This window comes from Trachinotus anak, unplaced genomic scaffold (genome assembly GCF_046630095.1).
Source record: "Trachinotus anak isolate AG129_WGS33_773 ecotype Australia unplaced genomic scaffold, CSIRO_AGI_Tana_v1 ptg000019l, whole genome shotgun sequence".
Taxonomy (NCBI): domain Eukaryota; kingdom Metazoa; phylum Chordata; class Actinopteri; order Carangiformes; family Carangidae; genus Trachinotus; species Trachinotus anak.
The window spans coordinates 16,699,242-16,719,472 of record NW_027273870.1 but is presented as its reverse complement, the minus strand read 5'-3'; the positions used below and the strand labels follow the sequence as shown (position 1 = coordinate 16,719,472).

General features: G+C 41.1%; 1 protein-coding gene across 4 annotated transcripts; it reads right to left on the bottom strand.

Moving 5' to 3' along the window:
• Nucleotides 1-18: 18 nt before the first annotated feature.
• lcorl (ligand dependent nuclear receptor corepressor-like) lies at nucleotides 19-18,913 on the bottom strand. Of its 4 annotated transcripts, none has more exons than XM_071503259.1 (8): nucleotides 18,735-18,900; nucleotides 17,592-17,657; nucleotides 15,624-15,712; nucleotides 15,339-15,465; nucleotides 13,826-14,038; nucleotides 13,587-13,671; nucleotides 1,831-7,262; nucleotides 19-1,726 (listed from the first exon to the last, which is right to left on the bottom strand). In XM_071503259.1, exons 1-8 carry the CDS (start codon nucleotides 18,883-18,885, stop codon nucleotides 1,719-1,721), a joined length of 6,171 nt encoding a protein of 2,056 aa, XP_071359360.1. In that variant the 5' UTR covers nucleotides 18,886-18,900; the 3' UTR covers nucleotides 19-1,718. The 4 variants fall into 4 exon arrangements, with proteins under 4 accessions (XP_071359360.1, XP_071359361.1, XP_071359362.1 ...); XM_071503260.1 differs by having other exon boundaries at nucleotides 18,664-18,826; XM_071503261.1 differs by lacking the exons at nucleotides 19-1,726; nucleotides 1,831-7,262 and adding an exon at nucleotides 7,918-12,670 and having other exon boundaries at nucleotides 18,735-18,913.
• Nucleotides 18,914-20,231: the final 1,318 nt, after the last annotated feature.

Below are 20,231 nucleotides of genomic sequence, written 5' to 3'. Positions count from 1 at the left end.
AATCATACTGCTCACTAGTAATTTCAAAAGACTCTTTATTGTTCCAATTACAGACACCTGTTTGTTTCATCTGTAATGGACAGTATAAAAACACATCATAAAGAAAATATACAACAGATGTTTAGCACCAGGTTCTTCAACAGAGGGCTGAGGGTTATTTGTCACAATACTGGGCCACCCCACCTCCCTCCTGTTGAAATGGCAACCATAGTGACATACATACAAGGGTAGTCAGGCACACAATACACACTACAGGTTTAAGTTTTGACCTACAGCCAGACATCTTGAATCTAACATGATATTGATCCAAGATTAGTGTTTACCAATCAACTCTCCGACCTCGTCTATCACACGATAAGCAAAAGAGCAGTAGGCCTAGCTGAGCCCCAGTGGAGGTAGGCGTCTCTTGCTGCAACTTGAGAAACACAAAAGGAACTCTAGGGAAACCTTAACAACTAAACATCTCCCACCTGCATTTGAACAGTAATTAACGCTAGTATGTTTATGAAAAAAAAAAAAAAAAATTAATGCTATTATAACATTTAAAAAACTGTTATTTTCTGCTTCATTGAGGAGCGTAAAGCAGGTGGGAAAAAAAGTTGTTATAGCAATATCTTTTAAGCTCACATTACATGGCTATGGAAACAACTGAAGTAACATCCCAGGCCATTGGTACTTGTGTACATCCATTCGTCTGTCAGCAATAAAATAATTACTACATACTGATAAATCCTCTGGGTTTGTATTGCACCAAATAAATTCTCTAGTTTTACAGTAGGGGATGGTAGTGGGACATGGGATGTGCAAAATATGGGGGAGGAATCTGTGTAGTGGGATTAATAATCTCAGATGGAATAGTGCAAGTAGATCTGACACTGATGACATACAGTATATGCTTTGGGTGAAAACAAGACGATCACATAAAGATAGATGAGTTAAAACAAGTCAGATTCCACAAACCAAACAATGAATCTGAATAGTCCACAACTGCATAATGCCACTTCACATACACCTCTGGATTTTCTGACTTGTTGGGACTGAATATGTGGTCATTTAGAACATATACGATTGTGCTAATTGTGGTTTGGTGCTGAGAATTGCAAATATCTTAAAAGAAGTAATGCATAAAATATTTGGTTTTAGTACATATTGATGGCCAATTAGTTCAGGACAGGATCTGAGAGGACCCATACACATATCATGGAAAAGGTAAAAAGATTCCTTCATTCAAAGCATGTTTTTGGCTACTGGCTTGCAATACAACGACAGTGATGCAGCAAACAAGGCTCGGCTTGGAGAATGTCATTAAATTTAAATACAAGTTTTTCAATCCTAAAACACAAAACAAATTATTAAATTAGGGGGGTGGCGGCACTGTCTTTATGCAGTCAAGTCTTTCCTTCCAATACAGCCAATCTGACAAGGCTCACTGTATAAGCACTTATCCCATAAAAACTCGGTAATGATGGATGTACTAAACACACTAGGAAAGACAAAGGCAAGTTGACAATGGGAAAAAAAAAAACATTCTGTACATACATATTCATGGATAAAAATAGTGCAACATCAAGCTTTTGTTAAGTTAGACTGCTACATAATTGCTGAGTGTAAGACTGAACCATAGTGGGATGGTCAGTCCACGTGGTCAGCTCAATGTCCAAAGGCACCACGTTAAACCACAGTCCCTTTCCCAGGAAGGAGGAGGCTTCATGCTTCATTTAATTCTCTGTCAGAAAAGAAAGCATAAGTTGACTTTATGGTGATTTGAAACTGAAGCTTGATAAATGTCAATGTCTTTAATGATTTTCAATAAAAAAGCAAGATAGTTACCAAGAACAAAGTCACACCATCTTGGCCCGGTCAGACCCCTCATTCGCGATTGTCTCAACATTTTCGCTGGTGGTGGTTGTGGTGGTTCAGTAGACACAACCCCCGGACTTTTGTATTTGCCTTTCTGCCTCCCCACCGGCATCTCATTCTGCTCCTGGACTGATTTAGGTGCAGAACCTGCCAGCTCTCTGGAGGTAGTCCTCCTATTCATGCTCCTCTTTCTTTCAGTTTTCACAGCTTTAACAACTCCTACCACTTCTCTCTCCCTTCCTGCAAATAGGTATGCAGAGGGTGACCCATCATCCAGTGTCACAGTACAGGAGTCCCACTCTTCCTCAGTTGATTCATTGTCTGGAGAGTTGATCTTCCTCAGAAACACCCGGCACTCCTTCAGTGTCTCAGGGCTCCAGGCTTTTGAGCAGAGGTTCTGCTCTTTGGGTAAATCCACAGGCTCCTGAGTTTGGTCAACAGAACTGGTAGCAGAACTGTTCTCCAAACAGTCAGATAATTGATCTTTTTCTGATCTGTGTAATGCTTTACGTTTTGGTTGTAGTCCAGTTGCATGTCCATTTGAAGAACTTGTAGCTACTTTTATGTTTTTCTTATTCCTCTGTCTCTTGTGCCACCTCTCCCTTTCTTTCTGGGTTAGGAACCTTGTCCTTGCTCTAAAAAGAGTAGCCTGGTATTTTCTAAATGCTCTGCTTCTCTTCCATTGGACTCCTTGGTTGCGCCTGCTTGTTGTAAACCTGGGAGTGAAAAGTTGTCGCCTGATATTGTGTGTTGGTAGAGGTGCCTTATTCCTCTTGCTCAATCTTCTTTGAGCCTGTTGATGCTGTAAAGGACTTTTTGGCACAGTTTTGGCAAACTTCTTAATATGTTTGCGAAGTCGCTCTGCCTGAGGACTGTGGCAAACACTTTTTTTATTGACAGAACGAGGGAAGTGCCTAAGTTCATAAGGATTACGGGAGCTTGCCTTCTTGACAATAGCCAGAGACTGTGTCTCTGTGGTCTGCATAAACCAGGAACAGAGCTGCTGCATGCTACAGGACCTTGGTTTGTTAGGAGAACAATCAAACAGTGTTCGAACCACAGAGGAATGTTTTGGCTTTCTGGTAAATGAATAGTTTCCTTTAGTGCTTAATTTAGAGTTAAAGGTCATTTCTTTTTCATGGGTCTCCACAGTGTCTGAAACCCAGGTGTCAGAGATCAGTCGTATTCGCCTGGCAAGCTCCTGATTCATTGTTTTTTCCTCAGCTGATGCTGCCCACCATCTTAGTGTCTCTTTTGGGGTAAAGATGGAGTCTACAGATACCCCTGCCACTCTGCTGAGGTCCTGAGAGGTGTTCTTCCTCTTGTCTTGTCCAAATAGCTGTCTTTTCCCCCCAGAAGATTCTACACTACTTTGTTGCTCCTCCTTTTTCCTTTCATTATTGGCCTTATTTAGCAGAAGTTGTTTAGAGCGCCGTAGCAGAGCATTACTGTGGCTGTATGATCTAGAGGTGGAGGTAGCAACGGCATGCAGAAAGTGGATTGAGGGCTTTCTCACTCTCATTGAGTGACGCACTGCTAAAGCCTGATTGGGGAGTTTGTCTTTACCTTCAGCCTTAGTTTCTATCCCTTTCTCAATTTGACTGCTTTTGTTTGTTGACAGATGACTGATTGTCCAGGGCTCTTTGGCAGATTTGAATTCTGGCAGTACTTGCTTATGAATTAGTGTTTCAGGAGACTGCCGAGTATCTTTGTTAATCTGAATTTTGCGTTGCCGAGGAGACACTGTGGTTACTGTGACTGAGATTCCAGAGATTTTAACTTTTGCAGGTCTACCTGGTTTCCTTGAGGGTACAAAATCCTCCCGCTTCAGACATTTGATGTTACTGCTAGATTGAGGGGCAGACTCTTTCACGGGGCTGACAAAACTGAACTCCTCTGACAATTCTGTTGTGGCAGTTTCGATATTACCTGAGCTGGTCTTAGAGTTGTGCATTAAAATGCCCAAATCACTTTTAAGGCCCACTGCTTGCCAAGCATCATGGAATTCTGTTTGTAGCTGGTCAAAGCCCTCAGACACCATTCGTTTGTTTCTCCTAGAACGGCCATACACAACTGTTATTTTGAGGTTCTTGTTTACATTCTCCTCAGTGTCAGATGCTAAATCACCTTTTCCACTTGCTGTTTTTGCCCCAATTACTGAATCTACAGCTTTCTGCTTCCGTGGTCGACCAATTGGCCTCTTCTCTTTTTGCTCCAGCTGTGGTCCCATCTTTTTTGGCCGGCCCGGACGCCTTTTTGGAGGAGTGGATTCATGAAAAGATAAGTCACATGGTGACCTCTGGCTCTCAGTTCCAGCTACACGCTTAGTTGGACTACCTTCACCTGATCTTCTGGAACCTATTTTAGGTGATGAGGAAACTGACTTGGGTGAGGAGGCAGACTTGGAAAATGGAGAAGCAGACTTGCCTGGCGAGGAAGCTGACTTGCCTGGTGAAGAAGCTGACTTGCCTGGTGAAGAAGCTGACTTATGTGTTGAGGAGGCAGACTTGGCTGGCGAAGAAGGTGACTTGCTTGGCGAAGAAGCTGACTTATGTGTTGAGGAGGCAGACTTGGCTGGTGAAGAAGATGACTTGCTTGGAGAGGAAGCTGACTTGGGTGTTGAGGAGGCAGACTTGGCTGGTGAAGAGAGTGACTTGGCTGGTGAAGAGGCTGACTTGGTTGGTGAACAAGCAGAACTTTCAGGTGAGGTAGCAGCCTTCAGTGAAGAAAGAGATTTTACTTTTGAAGTAGGAGACTGGGTGCTCGGGCTTTTGTGTTTCTCAGATGTCCCTGACCATGAAGACACTTCACATGGGTCAAAAGATTCGTCTGCCTGTGTGCTAGAACCAGAGCCTGCTGACTTGAGACTGTATCTGACTCCTTCCTTATCCTTTACTGGTGATACAAACATGAGCTTAATTGGACTAGTGTACTGGACATGGGAGTTGGGAGGTTTCTCAACACAGGGAGCAGGCTTAATGGTGACATCCCTATTTGATGAGTTTTTGGGCATTTTTGAAGCTGCCTTTGAGACCTGAAGTCTTTTTGGAGATGATCGTAGCCTTCCAAAAGGCTTGGCAGCACAGTCACTATAATCTGTCCTAATGTCTGAGCTGTATTTTGCAGGAGTCTGCTCTTTGGCAGCCACGGTTTTTGACTCTGTGTAAGATGGTCTAAATTGTTCTATGTGTGGATGTTCAAAGGCAAGCTTCCCTGTGTCCTCAGGTGAGGACAGAGGGGCTTCATTTCTTGATTCAAGCTGGGTGTCCTTAGCATCTGGATCTCTCGATAAGGCATCCAATGAGCTAGATGTTGAATCCTTGTCCTTTCGTGCTTTCTGGTTAAAGATGCTATCAGAGAAACATGCAACAAAGAACATCTTCCTGGGCTCTGTTACATAGGAAGAGAACCGCTGTGGAGGGACTATGTTTCTCCTGGATTTCCTTGCCTCCTTGGAGTGGTTTGATAGATATTTCTGCCCATCTCTAAAAGGTCTGTTGGAGTCTTTACCTTTACCTGGTCTATTGTCACTGTCAGAGCTTTGACCTGATTGGGCTTCCTCATGATTCATTTCACTTCCAGTATTGGTTACCTTATCTTCTTTACAGGGCCTGCCACGCTGTTTTGCTGAGGTTGCAGTCACTGTCATTACCTGTGTTTGTGAACTGTGACCTTTTGAGCCGTGTTTGCCGTAGTTGCTCTGCAGCTCGGGGGTGGGCATTTCAGTGCTTGAGAGACTAAGATCTTTTCCTTCACAGGATATTTCCCTCTCTTTCTCCTCTGTTTTAAGGATCTGAATATCCCCTGTTACTATAACTGTCTGTATCTCATCTTTTACTTTATCTCTGTCACTTTCTGCAGACAGCATGTTCAGTGGTCCCTGCCCAACTACAGGTTTTACACCTACCTCCATTTCTCTTTTAGACTCTTCTTTGACTAGGTTTGAGTCTGATGAAGTGCATGATGTAGTTACAGTAACATTTCCATCTACCAATCTTGCCCTCTTTGCTGGTGACACCTTCCTCCTACTGCAGGACTGGTCAAGCATGGCAAACTCCCGTTTGATTTGTAAGGTATGCCTTCTAGTTGAGGAGTCATCAGCAGATGTTGCTATAGCAGCAAGGACTTCCTGGCGACGTCGGGCACGGGTATTAGGTGACTTGGGCTCTTTGCTATCATGGCGATTGAACAGCTCACTCAGATTGTAGTCACTACCATTGTCTTTGTGAAGCACTTTGGTGATGATTTCGGTCAGGTGGGCATCAGCATTACACTGCAGGTTCTGACTGGTTGAGGGAGACAGCAGATGCTCCTTTTCAGAAACATTAAGGGCTGTGGAAACTGGAGGTGGGTCCTTCTCTAGAGGTTTGATTGTTTCCAGTTTCTCACTGAAGCGATTCACAACATCCTGCAGCAAAGTCCCACTTGGGTTCTGCTCAGCCTGACTACTTCTTGGGGTCCTGCAATGTAGCTCCTCTTCTGTAGTTGTACCCATGTCTTCTTTATGGTGGCTTGCATTCACAAAACCATTTTTAACAATTAGGTCAGTTTCCTCATCTTGTCTATGGTGAAGGAGAGAGGGTGGCTTTTCATCAGTTTTCTTACTGATGTCTGAAGGGATAGGAGAAAGGGGGGGAGGAGAGGGGCTCTGCTCTCTCTTCAGGACAGGACAAGGAGGATCCCCTTCTACAACCCCTCTGTCTATTGTGTTCTTGACCTGAATCAGACAGGCATGGTTTGAATAACAGGGACAAGAGTGGGGAGTGTGTTGATTACAGCAGATCAATGAGGAAGGGCATAAACTAGAGGGGGGAGTGCACAGTGAAGGGGATTTGGATAATGGAGGAGAGGATGCAAATGAACACACCGTGTTGTTGATACGACCTAAAGTCAGGCTTTGGCAGGAAGCGCAGTGCAGCCTCTTGGGGCACAGGACAGTGTAGGTTTCCATCCTGAACCTCTGCACACAGCAGTAGCTTGAACCCAGAGAACCTTCACTTTTACAGTCTTTTAAAGGGCAGAGATGGATGGTACAATTGGACTTGGAGTCTCGTGGATGGTACATTGTGCTGCCATGACCTTGATGATCACAATCCATTAAAGGGTAGTATGAGTTGCTGTTATGGGCTTTACATTCACTAAGTTCGACTGCATGAAGGTTAGCATTATCCTGTGGGTTTACACCACAGTGACAGCAGTAAGATTGAGTTTGACCTGCAGGTTTATGGTTAAGCAAAGACAGCAATTTTTCTTGGTGTGCCAGCTTCAGGACCTGGTAGAGTAAAGAACGGTGTGCTGGGCAGAGTGAGCTGAGAATAGTATCCAACACAGAGCTCTGATGACATTTATTCCCTCGCTGTCCCAGGTCTCCCAGTTCATGTGTAAATGATGGCAGTAGGGAGCTAGAGGCAAAAATGCAAAGATTAGAGTTAGGAGGTTTTATTCATAGCTGAGTCAGTGTCAAGTACTGACACAGTAACAACCAAATCTGAGCATGTTTTAATCATAACTACAAAAAACATTAAATTGTGTTAATCCTTTCATACTGGTGTTTGAGTTCCACTTCATCCATATGTGAATATTTTGTAACACTGGGGTCTGTTTAATGAGGCAAACAACAAAACCTGCCTCATCTGATCTGCAGTCACCTGCAGCATATGCCAACTGCAGGTGACTGCATTGTCTATATTTACTCGCCTAATCAGAATATCAATACTATGTAGTAAGATATAAGCTAACCACAAAAGAGGATTCAGACAAGATAGTTGTCATCTGCTAAAAAAAAAATGACACTAACTGTTAATGAAATCCATCCGACAACTGATTTAGAAAAAGAAAAAAGAAAAAAAAAAAAATCAGAAACCTTTGTGCAAGTGTGCTCTGAACAAGATGAGAAAGTTTTGGGATGGCCAAATAAGAGTTATTGGTCATTTTCTAGCCAGGATTGTCATTGTCAGGTTTTGTCAAGTCATCAAGAAGGAACAACTGTTCTAGTAAACTGTTAATCTGCAAGACCCTGAAACAAACCATTATATCAGTACAAAGATGACAGGTAACTGATTAGAGAACTGTTTTATTGATGAGTTGCTGAAGGCAAATGATAACATTCTGCTAAAAGCAGAAGGAATGATTGTAGAAACGCTCAAACCAAAATGTTCTTTTCAACAGCACTTTCACCAACAAATTGACAGCTCAAAAACCCGTCTAATGCTCAAATCAACAGTTATATCAGGTCTTGTGAGTGATACATTTCTCTGTAAAAGTGAGTCACTGATTTTAGTAACCTTAAATAACAAATAACATTCAAATTTTGGAAGTAATTCATATTGGATAGTATTTTCAACTATTTAAGTAATGTATGTGTCCAAACCTTGTCAAGGTTCTACATGGCCAGATGCAGTAAAAAGTGTTATATTTTGTAGTGTTACTGTTGAATTTTGTATGATAACCACAATAAATTTTTTTAATCACTTAAATAAGTCTTAACGTAAGCACCAAACAACCACAATACGCAGGGGTGTTATTTTAGGACAAAATAAATTATATCAACTAACATTTAAAAGCGTTCATGCAGTTGTAGCAATACACATTTCACATTGCATCAAAGTGCCTCATTACAAATCAGGAACTACAACAATCAAACTAGTAAAATTACAGTTCTGAAGCACAATCAATAAATAAGTATGCAGCAACAACACAAAACAGATTTCTACAATAAAAATGCTTCTTATAAATCATAGTGCAATTGATTGATGCATAAATAGCAGATTTATGTTTGTCATTTGAAAGATTTGCCAGCAGCTCAGTCCAAAAAAAAAAAAAAAAAAAAGCCTCGAGTTCAATTTGAAGACAAGCCCAGGTGTGTTCCCAGAATATACAACCATTTAACTTACGCAATGAAATAATTATGTTTTCTATTTTTCAAGAGGTTTAGGCTTGTTTACAAACTGGCCCTTGGAGATAAATAGGAGATAATTCCCAGAGTAGACATCATGCTGCACTATGCTGGTGCCCCAGACACAGGCACTGTGTACTGTCACAAGCAGAGACATTCAGGAGCGGAGACATCAGTATTTGTATAATTGCCAGAGTTTGAAAGGTTGAAATGCCAAGCACTCTGACCAAAAAAAGCTTTAAAAATAAAACTGCATTACAATTAGCTTTACAATTACAAATAACACATACAAAACAACAGGATAAATACTTGGCTAAGAACATGGTAGATCACCTGTAAATGCCACAGGGCAGAATTTAAACCATTTTTAAGACAATTTTTTTTAAAAATCATTTCATACACCACCAAATGGCTGACCGACTATATAATAATTTTAAGTTTAGGTGTTGTTGATGGCAATAAATTTACACTTGGGTGTTTTTCCTTGAGAGATAAAGAGCTCATAAGCCTCCCTAAGCTAATAAGAGCTCATACCCCAGCATATTCAGTATCATAACACAGAGGCTTTGATGTGAAACCTGACACTGGGCCATAGGCAGATAAAGTTCAGAGGTATATGTGGCAACGAGGTTAGAGAAAGAGAGAGACAGAGGCAGGCTGACATCACAGCAAAACAAATTGAAGCAGCTTTGTGTGGGTAACCCTGAACTGCTGCTTTGGTAGTAGCACTGTTAATGGATACAGGACCATCTCAGAGGCAGGCATGAGTGTAGGCGCAATATTTAGCATTTCCCTAAACAAAGACAAAGAAGCCTGCGAGCCATGCTCTGAATCAACTCATTGATACACTGCCAGCTTTTCACCAACCTCCAGGAGTCTACACAATCCACCATCAATAACAATTAACCCTATCGATCCACTAAACTAAATCTTTCATTTAGGCTTCACACATTACAATGCATGTCACCTTGGAATTGCATTTGTTGAAATTAGGTCTTTCGTTGTAGCTACACTTCTTTGTGCCAGGGAAACGGCCCCGTAAAGTTAAGTTTCAAGCAGCAGTCATGTATGAGGTTTACAGTAATACAGCTACAGCAGAATTAGTAAATATCTGTCATAATAAAACAATATCTTTCACAAACAGTACACATACACAGTAACATACATTTCCCAAGCTTATCAGTGCACATTTAAAAACATGCTGCACATTTGCATTCCAACTACACTCAATACAATGTCCAGACTAGCTTGCACAAATAGAGCAGAAAACTGTGGACAGAAAATGGCTTTCATAAGCTAATCTCTTCAACAGAAACTCATAATGAAGATGTAGCCACCACAGCAGTGTATACTGTACAATCTCCCTGTTTGTAGAGGTCTCTAACAACTGTAATGAGTTTTTAATCTGTTACAATGGCTCTAAGTCACTTCCATAGCCCAGGTAAGATACCCAGGGAGAGATAGAAAGTTGCAAATCACAATCATCATCGCTCCATTAACAAGGAGCTTTAAGAATTGAATCAAACCTGAATAACCTAATAACCTAACAGATAGCAAATATGAGAGTCACACTTTATTTCTGAGCTTTAAGAGGTCCACAACTGTGTTTCTCGTACTTGGTCCTGGGCAATCTGGTGTACAACAATCATTATCAGTTTTTCTCCTTGAAGAAAAAAAATCATATAAACATAGAAGCAAAGTAAAGGACTTCCTGGAGATCTTTAAAGAATAATGTTGGTGTCATTTTATCCTGTTATTACCAACAAATCCCCTGATGAGACCAACGCCAACAAATTATTTATCCTTACACGTAGGGCTGCAACTATTATATTCATAATTAGGTACTCACTTGATTAATCGTTTGGTCTATAAAACATCTAAAAATGTTTTTTAAAAAATGCCCTGTGTACTATCCTGGAAATTAAAAATTATGGCTTCAAAGTGCTAGTGTTTTCAGAATAACAAAAAAAAAAAATCTAAAGATATTCAGTTCATCATCACATAAGTCAAACATGTGCCTGTTCATATATATATATATATATATATATATATATATATATATATATATATATAAATAACATGAATGATTAATTGTGGCTGATTATTTTTTGTCAGTTGACTTTTCAAGTATGGTCTTTTTAGCCATAATGATTCAGTTTACACCTCCGTCCCATACAAGTCCACTATCATCCAAAAACTGCTATATATAAAAATTCTCTCACCCATAAGATTTGCATTTCAAGAATGAGATCAATTGAAATTGAATTGAGTTGAAACTGAAAAACACAAAATCTAGTTTCAGTTGTGCCTGATGAAAGTCAAAATGACACTTCTTTAATACAGTGTGCACACTTGCCACACAGGGCTGCTGAGAATTTCAATATATCAGGCTTTGGCCTCACAAATAATACCTGTTGTAGGACAAAATTCATTTTTAGTTTTTGACTTTTTATGGCATTAGTTGATAACAGTAAACAGATAATATAATCCAAGCCATTTCCTTTTAAGATCTTTTAGCCTTTGTGAAAAAAAACTGAAGCTACAGCTGCTGAAGGAGTTTGTTGAGTTTAGCAGCTCATGTGAACAAACGCTGCAATGAGCACCACTGCTGCTTGAAAAATGCCGCACCTCATAGCTGCTTTAATTAAAGCCCAGGACGAAGCTGGAGAAATACAGCTAAAAGTATGACTATCACATTACAGACACATTGTCAAAAGACCTGAATATAAATATCCGTATATCTTGTAAAGGCATGTGTTGTGTTTTAACAAGTGTCTTCAGAAAACGTGTGTTTTGTGAGAGGTGTTGAGTTCAAGTGTTGAGGAGTTCCAGAGGCGTTTCATGGTCTAGAACCTCTTTGTGTCAGCAGCTGAGGCAAGAGTCCCTGAGTTTGTTGAACCAGTCATGGTACCAGAACCAGACGAGTTGGAATTGGATGAACTATGGTTGGCAGATTTCTTCTTGGGTGGGTTCTTCAGTGTTCCAGTACGCTCCTTGACTTTATATTCCAGTGTGCTATGGGGCACGCCATAAACTCCCTGGGCCTTGGAAACGCTCATGCGACCTGCCATCACCATAGTGATGGCCTCCTCCATCAGTACGTGGTCGTACTGGCGGTATCTCCCACGTTTCTTTCTCGGTTGTTTGTCTTTATCCCGGCTGCCTGCCACCTCTTCTGAATCATCCAGCGAGGACCCGCGTGGTCCCAGGTGATGAGGTGACTCGTTAGCACTGCCTGGACAGCCGTGAGCTAAGAAAGGAGTTCTGAGCTTGAAAACAGATGAAGGTCTGGCAGCAGCTGTCGATGAACAGGCAATACCCTCTGTTGATGAGGTACGTTGGTGTAGATTTTCAGCCACACTGCAATTCTCAGCTGGGATTGACCTGTTATGGTCAGACACGGAACGGACCTGAGGAATACGCAGGGGTGTGGGTGGGTCCAGGCTGGGAGTGGGGCTTGGTGGGGGCTGGAGAGCATCCCTGAGTTGGGGAAATGAGTGGGGGAGGGATTTCTGTAGACTACGTGGCTGATAAAATGTAAGAGAGGATGAAGGGAAATTTAAGTCTCCATTCTCCTCTGCAGCTCCTCCGATTTCTGCCCGCTCTGCCCACGCCGCTACCTTCTGCAGAACAAGACGGGCTTCACCACCCAGCATCGATGACATCACACTGTGTGATGTCACTTCATCCCTGAAATCCCTGCTTCCTGATGCAAGCTGGGGCAGCATCCCAAGCCTTCCCTCAGCACAGCCCTCCAGGCCTTGCCTCAGGGTGTGAAGAGGTATTCCATAAAGCAATGCGGCCCGCTGCTCCTGCAACCTTCCTGAACGTATATCCTTCAAGGCCTTGGACAGCAACCCCTCAGACAGCTCCCAGCTCCTTTCAATGTACTCCTCCCTCTGCCTGCGCTGCCTCCTAGGAATGGGAGGACCAAACAGCAGGGTCAGGATGGAGGTGATGGAGGGGGTTTGATTTTGGCATAGGGGACAGGGGGGGTGCAGAGCGAGGGGTCCACTCCTTTATGCCTTGTGTTGGTAACATCACTGCGACTCTTAAGTTTCATGTCTGTCTGTTTTCAGTCTGTTTCTGGGCCCTCACACACACTGCTGCTGCGTGTCTGTCACGCACACACATTCTTTGTGCGTGGCAAAGCCTCTTCACGTCCAGGTGGGACAGTCTGTGAATGGCTGGGGTTACTTTGGCGCTCACATACAACCCCTGTAGTTTTGTGATATCCTTCAGTGAGAGTCCTACATGCTCGAAGGTTGAATAATCAAACTCATCATAACTGGATCAGTTATAAAAAAAAAAAAAAAAAAAAAAAAAAAAAAGGAGGTAAAATCGTTGTGAGGTAATGCAATGTTCTCCTCATTGTACAATCCTGAGCTGTTGGCAAATGTTATAATACGGTGCCATTGCTGTGACGTTACCGCTCAAGAGATAAAAGAGTCAACCCCATAGAACCAAAAACCACACACAAGCTAACTCTTTACAATGACTAACAATGAACTGACCCAAAGCACTTTCAAACAAAGGAGTATGCACATGATTCAGGCCAGAGGTGTGCACGGGTAAAAATGACAATAACACTGCATTATATTGATGCTAACCATCAAACCTTGCCATGTTATTTAACTAATGCAAAATAACATTTTAGTCATAGTTGGTTTGAACAAAAATGCCTACATTATGTTAATTTACAACTGAATTTATTAATAACCCCCAGTTTTAACTAATTGTAATGATAGGGCTTCCTTGTGCATTATACCACAAGGACAAAGGCCACTGAATGTTATTGACAGAAGCAATTCAAGAATAACAAAACACTTACCCGGAGGCTTGATTAGATGATGATGATGATGATGATGAAGTTGCTGAGCAGGCAGAGTTCCTGTTTGAGAGGTCAAGCACCCCATCTGTCACAGAAAATATTTATTTTAACTTTGTTAAGGAATTAAATCACATTGCTCTGGTACATTCAGGGCAATGTCAATGTTATAGTCTTGAAACTCTAGAAGCTGGAAATATTTATCAGCTTTGAATTGACAATGTTTTCAATGCTTTCCCTACCTGGTTTTTTCTCCTCCTGGGTTCGGCTCACTGTGAGGTCCAGAGGGGTGTCTGTTGTTTCTGACAAAGGTGATGAGGTCCTTGTTGTAACACCATGTGTACTGGTGTGGAGTTGACACTTAGATGCATAATCCATGGCAAACTGATGTATCATCTTTTTCATCAGCTCCTGGGCAATCAGAGGGATATTCGAATCACAGCCCAGGGGCACGTCTAACAAAGAAGGCACAGATACAGAGAGAAGCTTAAATGAGAGGATTTGACTTACAACATAACAAGCACGATTTCTGCAATTCTTACAGTATTAAGAAATTTTGAGTCATCACAGACAGGATTTTTGTCATCTTGCAATAACTCCATTGTCTCAACACATTGGCAGCTAAAGTGACGTGTCTCCAAAATGTCCTTATTACAGGAAACTCTTATTGGGCAACATATTAGGCGGTAAGAAAGTCCTCTTTAAAATCTTATTTTCTTAATTCCACATAGGAGTGGGCAATTTGACAATTTATACCATCACATTCTGACAGAGTACACAATTGAATATTGCATATGTAATGGTAACCGCACCTTGTATTAGATCACTGTGGGAAATTATGTAACTGACTGATGAGAACAAACCATATAATTTTTCTCCATAACACTTGCATAAATATGATGGTATACATTTATTTGTTAGGTTGGCACTTTGTTGGACAAACAAAAAACACTGTACATACCTGTTTGGTTATTTCACACCTTATACATTTCTCAACTGGTTTTCCAGAAATGTGATTGTTCTTATCAAATCACACTATCTGTCAATACTGCAAATCAGTTGTACAGTGATACAGGATTTCATCTATGTTGTTCACTCCAACTTTGTAAACTACATGGTTGAGTTGCAAGGTTGGAAGTTAGCACTGACCTGGTCTAAGATGAGTCCCTGAGTTATTTACTTTGACTTTCATAATTCAACCACAGAAGCGGTTTGACAGTAAATCACTTTACAGGGGAGACTTTGGGATGATTTTAAAGACCCCTTGAGGACTCCCAACTACGCTTTAGGAACTCATTCAATCAGTTACTTGGAAGAAATTGTCCTTTGATAAACTGCCAGCCCACCTAACCAGGGCATAGCTTGTGAAAAGACTGAACAAATGAACACAAATGTAACTCACTTCACTTTGATTGCAGTGGTATGGGAGTAGCAACATCACAGAGGGATATCTAACACAACCTCAGCACATTAAACCGAAACCGCCAAAAAAGTCTCGATGTCAGACAATGGTATTTGAAAATGTATCTATGGATACACTCATGAAACTCTGCAAACAGTTAGTGCTAAGTGCTAGTGGTAAGCAAATCAAAGCAGACCTCTCCTGTTTCTCAAACACACTGATTTAGATTATTGTTAATATTAGGGCAAATTTTTCTGTTTAGATAGAATAAACACAAGGAGAAAGCTGACAGTTCTGCAATAACGACCCGAGGTCTTGTGTGTCTTAAGTTGACATGTTTGTGCCTGACTCACCTTTCTTGTGAAACACAGCTTGGAGAAACCTGTGAGCTGACTGGCTGCTCTCAGAGATGCTAGGAGCCTGACAGGGAGAGTAATCAGAGGGGGAGGAGAGGGGCGACGTGGCCGCAGGTACTTGATCCTACAAGGATAAAATGAGAAAAGTTACTCTCCTGTTTTTACTAGTATGAATATAGTATATTGTGTAATATTCTATATCTTATATCAAACAATAAAATTATTACAACCATCAAGAACAACAATAAACTTTATGACTGGATTATCTTGACAAAGTCTTACACTGAGTTTGTCGAGGGGAAGGTTGCAGAATGAACACTGAGAGCAGCTTGCTTCTGGTGACCAGTCATCGATCTCTTCGGGTTCACAGTCTAAAGGACACAATAACGCATAACCAGGTATTAATAAATTAGGGTACATCAAAGATCAAGTTTCCTACTTTTGTGATCACTATACATAATTTGACAAGAGGTGGTAGTGGTTTCTAAATTGTATCATCACACTAATCTTATGCTTCTTGCATCAGTCAGTTGCATCCATTTAAGTTCAGCATTTTCATCAATGCTATAAAGCATATGCATCTGCAAATAAACTACTTTTTGTTTCATGCATTGTCTGTAATCAGGAGAAGTTAGAAGCCAATGTGCCACTGATTTATTTCCTTGCACTAGTGCTGTTTTTACTTGCTTCTGATCGGCTGTGTTTGTAAGTTTGATACTATGCTACCTTCTTAAATGACTGCAAGATTGTTTATTTCAATTGTATATTTCAATATATAGCTGCATGTTTTATATAATGCAGATGTTTTATGAAGATTTCCTTTATTGTTGATATTCTTCTGAGTCTGAAATACTAATCTTGAGCCTGTCAGCACACTGTACAGAGTAGAGTCTGAGTTTCATTACCATGGGGGGCATTTTTCAGGAGGTGGGTGACATGAAGTTATGTGATTATAGGACTTAGCAAGACAGGAATGGGTCACAGAGCCACAAATACAAGGCACATAGTAGAGGTACAGGAGACTTTGAGGTGTTGCGTGTCTTGAGATCTAAAGAAGATTTCTAGTTGCATACATACCAGATAATCTTTTTAACCCTTGTGTCGGTGTTACTGCTGTAGAGTCAGATATACTATCTATCTTTACAATCATATTATCTAATAGCCCGAGTTGCCTTGTTTTCATTCCAGGAAAGAGTTTTATCATTTATTATCATCTACCTACAATTATAAAGATAAATATAAAAAGATTAAATGCAACACTTTTCAAATGAGTAGCGGCATATATGAATATTTTAACATGTTTTTAGTTATGAGTCCAAATTCAAAACTGTACATGGGTATCATTAGATCCCTGTCAGGAAACCCAGATTGAAGCACAATACTGAATACTGATGTATTACGTATTCAGTACAAACTAGGTTTTTAATAATTTCTTTGTGTATTCATTTAATATTTAATTTAGCATGACATCATTAATATGAATATTTCAATTATGACAGTCATCATGATATTGACACTGAACAAATACTCAAGGTCATGGTTCAAAAATATAGTCTATAAGCTTCAATTACCTATATGATGTGAAAGAAAGTTCAGTTGGGAGAAAGCTCCTCCCATCTGACAGTGATAGGACGGGTAAGAAGACGTCCCACTCTGTTTGTATAAATTGAAGAAACACTCAGTTCAGTTGTACAGTGATGTCACAGAGTGGACCTACCTCACTTACAAACTATCACTGACAAGCGCTAACAGCGGCGTGTAGTGAGCCAACAAACTGACTAATTTAGGCCTGACATCAAGTTGCTGACAGAATTAACATTAATTAGTGACAGCCGATATGAGGCACCACTGGCGACGATTATCATTTTAACGCCCGAAGGCGACGCTAAGCATCAGCTAAGATGAGCAGCTGCAAATGAATGTTTTCTACATCCGGCATTAGGACATTTCATGAGATTCTGAAGCAGCAGCGGCACTTCAGTGCTCTATTTGGAAAATAAGGCGTTGAATTTATATATATATATATATATTTTTAAGAGTCACACCATAACAACAAATGTGCTCGGGTCCGAGTGCTACAGACAGGGTGGACATGTCAGAAGGTCTTGAGAAGCCACTAATGAATGGTTGGTTTTGTTCGTTTCATAGTTTTTGGGTAATAGATAAAGTAAATAAATAAATAAACAATACATCTATGATTACACAAAGTACTCGAGACTGTTTTAATGTACACACAAAAAAAAAACCCACCATCAAATACATTGAGGTCTCTCATCAGCATCGGGCCATAGATTCCCTCCAGGATGCTTTCAAACCCTGCAAGACAAAAAAGAGAGACAATCCTTATGATAATGATATTAACACGATATGCATGCTTCCAGTGCTGGACATTTGGGTTCAGTATGTTCCACCATTTTTTTTTTTTTTTTTTTTTTTTTTTTTTTTTTTTAATGGAGCCAAACTCAACCAGTTCAAAAGCAACAACATATTTTGACACACAAGTGCACTGTTACAGCGAGCGGTCAACTCCTGTAGACACTTAACACCTGCAATGCTAAATACCGAGAATCACAAAGCGAACAACACAAACAATAAATATCGCTCGTGAAAAGCAGGTAAGTCGACATTAACGCTCTTTCTGTTTGCGTATATTCCGATTTTGTTGTCACTGTGACTAAACCTTATAAACAAGAAGAAATCCAGTTGACTTCGGATGAGCTAGCCTAACGTAACCGGCTCATGCAGCGTAAAACAGTGTTCAAAATAGCAAACGATACGTGGAAATCCGTTACCCGAGACCGCTGAGGTGTTTGCTTTTCTCATATTGCACTGACATTAGCTTCCCTATCGTAGCAACAATCCCAATCCCCTCCCCCAAGTAACACCGACAGCTATCATGTTAGCATAGCAATTTAGCAAGGCATTAGCATAGCAACCTTATCTGTCAACAAACAAATCTAGCTGACGACGTTAACCATCAGTTAGCTACAAATTATACGATACGCCTTAATCCTGCATGTATCCTCTCAGTCATATAACATGATCTGACAGAGCTAGGACCGGCGAGCAGCTAGCTAGCTCAGGGGGACAAAGAAAAGGAGCCAACTCGTACAGCTAGCCAGCTGGTAAATATTAGCCTGCCAGCTTAACTTAACCGCTGATGCTGGCCACCTACGGTGCCAAGCTATTAGGTAGCTAACAGTTAGCTAGCATTAGCTAGCAATCCAACATAGCTCGTGTTAGCGATCGCTCCGATGCCGGGAGAAATCACTTTGAACCCCGTTGATCTTTTACAAAATATGAAGCTGCACATAGATCATACCAACGCAGTGTATCAGTTTGTGTCGCCAAGAATCGAGTTCCCGCCGAAAACCTTTCCTTTCTACCATGCACCTTGGGCACTGCACAGTCGCCATTCTCCGTCCTTCCCCCTCTCTCTCCCTCTGTCTAAACACGACAGGAAGCTGCTTGGACGGTTTGCCGCGGCAGCGCAGCAGTCGCACCTCAGCCGGCCGCTAGGGGTACGGCAGGCCCCGCAGAACATATCATACTGATGCTGCACTCACGACACATCGGAAAGTAAGAAATTACACCTCCCAGCTCGAAAAATTGTTTCACCGCATGAACAGGTTGGGTGTTTGCGCGGACACCCCTGCGGAAATTAACCAAACTTGATATCATAACAACTACATTCATTGCGTCCTCCGTCGTGACTATTAGGGCTAATAATACAAACGCTGTTTACACTTTTGTGATATATTTACGTTCTTAATACATGAATGAAGTTTTTGCAAAGACATTTGTAATAATTAATATTAACCCACTAGCCTACCCGAGCTTCTTTCATATTATCATGAGCGGCTATTGATGTGATCATGTTTCTGTTGGCATCCATGATCATGTGAAGGCACGTTTATCGGAACTCGGATGAATCCCACTCAGAAGTTCCCGAGTTTACCGGCGTCCGTGAACACAGCATGACGGCGACGTCTATCAGCCGGTGGAAGACAGCACGTAGCAATCACAAAAGAAAAACATTTTTTTCACCTGTTTTTCATAAATATGACTCACTTCTTTACATTGCATTGTGGCGTTACCTGACGTTACCTTCCTTTTATTTTCTCCTTGGTATGACACAGTGTTGCCCTGGAATAGGTGATTAAGATGAACCTATTTGTTTGCATTTTGGAAATTGAAAGATGCCGAATTAGCTATTAGCTGTTCCCTTTTGCTGTGTACCATTGTATGTACTGACAAATGTCAGTGAGTAACTTTGATACTGAAGAAAACGTAAAAACCTGATAATTAACAGGCATGTTCTGAAGTGTTCCAATTCCTAGTCTCATAATTATGAGATATATAGAATATATAGAATATATTCTTGGACAGTTTATTCTTGGTGTTCTCTGTGGGGTCGTTTGAATGCAAAATGAATGGGTGAATGAACATCTCTTCTTATCTACTTAAAGAGCTGTAAGTTCTGGTGTTTGTGTGGCTGTTTGTATTTAAGTGAATAGGGATTCTCATTCCCTGTCTGTCTCCTCTGTGTGCAGGCCCAGGGTCCACTTCATGTGCTTCTGTCTGAAGGCGGGGTTGGGCTTCCTACCTCTAAGGCTGAAGTGTGTGTGACAAGCCTTGACCACGGTACAATTATCATGGATTGCGGAAGCAACCAACCTGCAGTGCAGCTCACCCTTGACCCTGGACTTTTTTCCCCCTCATACTTATGAGATAGTAATAATCAAGAGATTCTAAGGGGCAAAATCTTTTCTCGTAATTTTGAGATAACATTGGGACAACAATTTTTTTTCATGTGTGAATGTAGTGCGCCGCAGTAGCAGTTGAGGAAGTACTTAGATCCCTTACCTTTACAAGTAAATGTAACAATAC